The sequence below is a fragment of the Pelodiscus sinensis genome, chromosome 2 (genome assembly GCF_049634645.1).
Source record: "Pelodiscus sinensis isolate JC-2024 chromosome 2, ASM4963464v1, whole genome shotgun sequence".
Classification (NCBI taxonomy): domain Eukaryota; kingdom Metazoa; phylum Chordata; order Testudines; family Trionychidae; genus Pelodiscus; species Pelodiscus sinensis.
The window spans coordinates 26,041,168-26,044,480 of NC_134712.1; the positions used below are offsets into that span (position 1 = coordinate 26,041,168).

General features: G+C 60.4%; 1 protein-coding gene across 1 annotated transcript; it reads left to right on the plus strand.

Annotated features, from left to right (window-relative positions):
• The first annotated feature begins 580 nt into the window (after nucleotides 1-580).
• On the plus strand, nucleotides 581-2,405 carry LOC142826960 (uncharacterized). Its single transcript, XM_075920203.1, has 2 exons — nucleotides 581-1,508; nucleotides 1,704-2,405. Exons 1-2 carry the CDS (start codon nucleotides 959-961, stop codon nucleotides 2,273-2,275), a joined length of 1,122 nt encoding a protein of 373 aa, XP_075776318.1. The 5' UTR covers nucleotides 581-958; the 3' UTR covers nucleotides 2,276-2,405.
• Nucleotides 2,406-3,313: the final 908 nt, after the last annotated feature.

Below are 3,313 nucleotides of genomic sequence, written 5' to 3' on the forward strand. Positions count from 1 at the left end.
GCTGACCAGTCAAGCAATATAGCCTATCAGGCAGCCTACTACAGGCCAGCTGCTCTTGTTAGGTGGGCTGGAGACTGGTTCTGCCGCAGGGCCTGCTTCAAGACAACAATATTCTCTTTTCCACTAATTCATTCTGCATCAGCTGCAGCTACTGATTGGTCTGCATCAGCTGTGGCTATGAAATGGTAGCTGGATATACAGTATATATTAGTAATCTGATGTGGAGAACAGAAGCTGATGACCTAATATGCCTTGCCGATAAAAGGTCAGCACCTGATCCAACGAAGATAGAGAAAAAGACGTTGCTGCTGTTTATTGCAAATCAAGGACTAGCTGCAATTTTTGAAAGTCCCTCTGAATTGAAAAAAATTATTGACAGACAATTGGCATATTGTCTTGATAAAGGAGGAAGAAACCAACTCTTTGTATACCTTTTAATTAAGGCTGTCAATTAATCACAGCTATCTATGTAATTAACTGAAACCTTAATTGCTATTTAAAAATTAATCACAATTAATGACAGTGTTAAACAATACCAAAATATTTAATGAATTTAATTAGTATTTTAGGGTATGTCTACACTAGAAAGTTAGTTCGAACTAACGGACGTTAGTTCGAACTAACTTTCCTATGCGCTACACTAGCGCTCCGTTAGTTCGAACTTAATTCGAACTAACGGAGCGCTTAGTTCGAACTAGGTAAACCTCATTTTACGAGGACTAACGCCTAGTTCGAACTAGCTAGTTCGAACTAAGGGCTGTGTAGCCCTTTAGTTCGAACTAGTGGGAGGCTAAGGCTTCCCAGGTTTCCCTGGTGGCCACTCTGGCCAACACCAGGGAAACTCTATTGCCCCCCTCCCGGCCCCGGAGCCCTTAAAGGGCCACGGGCTGGCTACTCACTTTGTGCCAGTTGCAAGGCTGCAAGCACCCGTGCCTGCACAGCCTGCACCTGCCACACTATGAGCCAGCCATCCGAGGGCTCCCAGCCCTCCACTGCTCCCCACGACCAGCCTGGCGGCTCCCAGGAGCCTGCCCGGGGGCGCAAAAGGCGGGCGCCCGCCTGGTCAAGTGCGGAGATCGTGGACCTCATCGAGGTTTGGGGGGAAGCCTCCAATGTCCACGATCTCCGCACTAGCCACCGGAATGCGGCCGTCTATGGACGCATGGCTGCCAGCCTGGCCGCCAGGGGCCACCAGCGCAGCCGGGAGCAGGTGCGCTGCAAGATTAAAGACTTGCGGCAGTCCTACTCCCGGGCCTGCCTGCCAGGGGCTGACCCGGAGGCCTGCCCCCACTTCCACGCCCTGGACCGCCTCCTGGGGGCTCATGCCGTCCCTGCCCCCCGGGACGTGATTGACCCCGGGGCAGAGGGACCGCTCCTGGACACCGAGGAGGAGCAAGAGGGCTCTGAGAGCCAGGAGCCTGCTGCCAGCCTTCCCAGGACCCGGGACCCCCGAGGCACCCCACAGAGCCGCTCGCCTGCATCATCAGAGGCCGGGGAGGCGTCCACCTGTGAGTACCCTCGTGTTCCCCTTATGTGTACGGGGGGCTGGGGCGAGAGGGAGCCCCGGGACCGTGCGCCTGGGCCTTGCCCACCACGGAGCAGCAGCTGGGGATCCTGCAGGGGCCCTGGCCTTGCAGAGGGGAGCTGGGTTTCACACACCTGGGCCCCTGGGGTCATTGACCGCTGGTCTTCTTGCACCACAGCTGCAGCACCGGGGACTGCAGGGCGCACCACACCGCCTGCAGCAGCCGCCCGCGCCCGGGCAAGCAGGACAGCCAGGAACCAGGAGGACTACCAGAGGCGGCATCTCCGGTTCCTGGACCGACAGCTCCGTCTCCAGGACCACTGGGTCCAGGAGGACCTCAGGCTGCGCCAGAGGAGTCTGGAGGCCCTGGAGGAGCAGGGCCGTGCCCTGCGAGGCCACCTCCAGAGCCTGCTAGACCGCTTTCCATTTCCTCCTCCCCCTGCTCCCCCTCTTGCTCCCCCTCTTGCTCCCCCTGCTCCCCCTCTTGCTCCCCCTCTTGCTCCCCCTGCTCCCCCTCTTGCTCCCCCTCTTGCTCCCCCTGCTCCCCCTCTTGCTCCCCCTCTTGCTCCCCCTGCTCCCCCTCTTGCTCCCCCTCTTGCTCCCCCTGCTCCTCCTGCTCCTCCTGCTTCCGCTCCTGCTTCCTCCACACCCCCTGTCCTCTCTGCCCCCCCCTCCACAACCATTCCCCACCGACGCCCCCGGACCCGCAGTGTGGCGAGACGGGAGAGGCACCCAGACTCCCACCCCTGAGCTTTCCTTTCCCTTCCTCCCTTCCCTCCCCTCCCCTTCCAGCTCCCTCGTCCCAGGTTTCCCCCTCCCTTCTCCCACCTTCATTCCTCCCTCCCCCACCCCAGTTCTGTGAAATAAACAGACGTTTTTGTTGGAAAAACAGGTGTCTTTATTTGACAGTAGGTAGGGAGGGGAAAGGGGAAGGGGGGGGTAGGGTGGAAGAAGGCCCCGGTGGGGCATGCAGGGAGAGGTCAGTCCTCCTCCTCCTCCACCTGGAAGCTCTCCCGCAGGGCTTCCCGGATCCGGATGGCCCCCCGCTGGGCTTCCCGGACGGCGGCGGTGCGGGGCTGACCGTAGTGTCCAGCCATGCGGTCAGCCTCAGCCATCCAGGCTGGCAAGAAAGCCTCCCCCTTCCGCTCACACAAATTGTGGAGCACACAACATGCCGCCACCACGGGAGGGATGTTGTGCTCGGCCAGGTCCAGACGGGTGAGGAGGCATCGAAAGCGGGCTTTCAGTCGCCCGAAGGCCCCCTCCACCACGATGCGGGCCCTGCTCAGCCTGTTATTGAAGGCCTGGCGGGAGGGATTGAGGTGTCCCGTGTAGGGCTTCATGAGCCAGGGCTGCAGTGGGTAGGCGGCATCCCCCACCAGGCAGACGGGCATGTCCACGTCCCCGACCCTGATGTGGCGGTCGGGGAAGAAGGTCCCGTCCTGCAGCCGCTGGCACACGGAGGAGTTCCGGTACACCCGGGCGTCGTGTGCTTTGCCGGACCAGCCCACATTTATGTCCGTCAACTGTCCCCGGTGGTCACACACGGCCTGCAGGATGACGGAGAAGTACCCCTTGCGGTTCACGTACCGGGACGCCTGGTGTTCCGGGGCACGGATGGGGATGTGCGTCCCGTCGATGGCCCCCCCGCAGTTGGGGAAGCCGAGGGCGCCGAATCCCCGGATGACGGCATCCGGGTCGGCGAGGCGGACCACCCTGCGGAGCAGCACCCGATTGATGGCCTTGACCACCTGCGGAGAGAGACACAGCAAAGCGTCAATCAGTGGG

Excerpts from the sequence above, each read along its gene's own strand:
- LOC142826960 (XM_075920203.1), top strand. The coding sequence starts at position 959 with ATGAGCCAGCCATCCGAGGGCTCCCAGCCCTCCACTGCTCCCCACGAC. Across the intron at positions 1,509-1,703 it reads GGCCGGGGAGGCGTCCACCT|CTGCAGCACCGGGGACTGCA; the intron begins GTGAGTACCCTC and ends CTTGCACCACAG.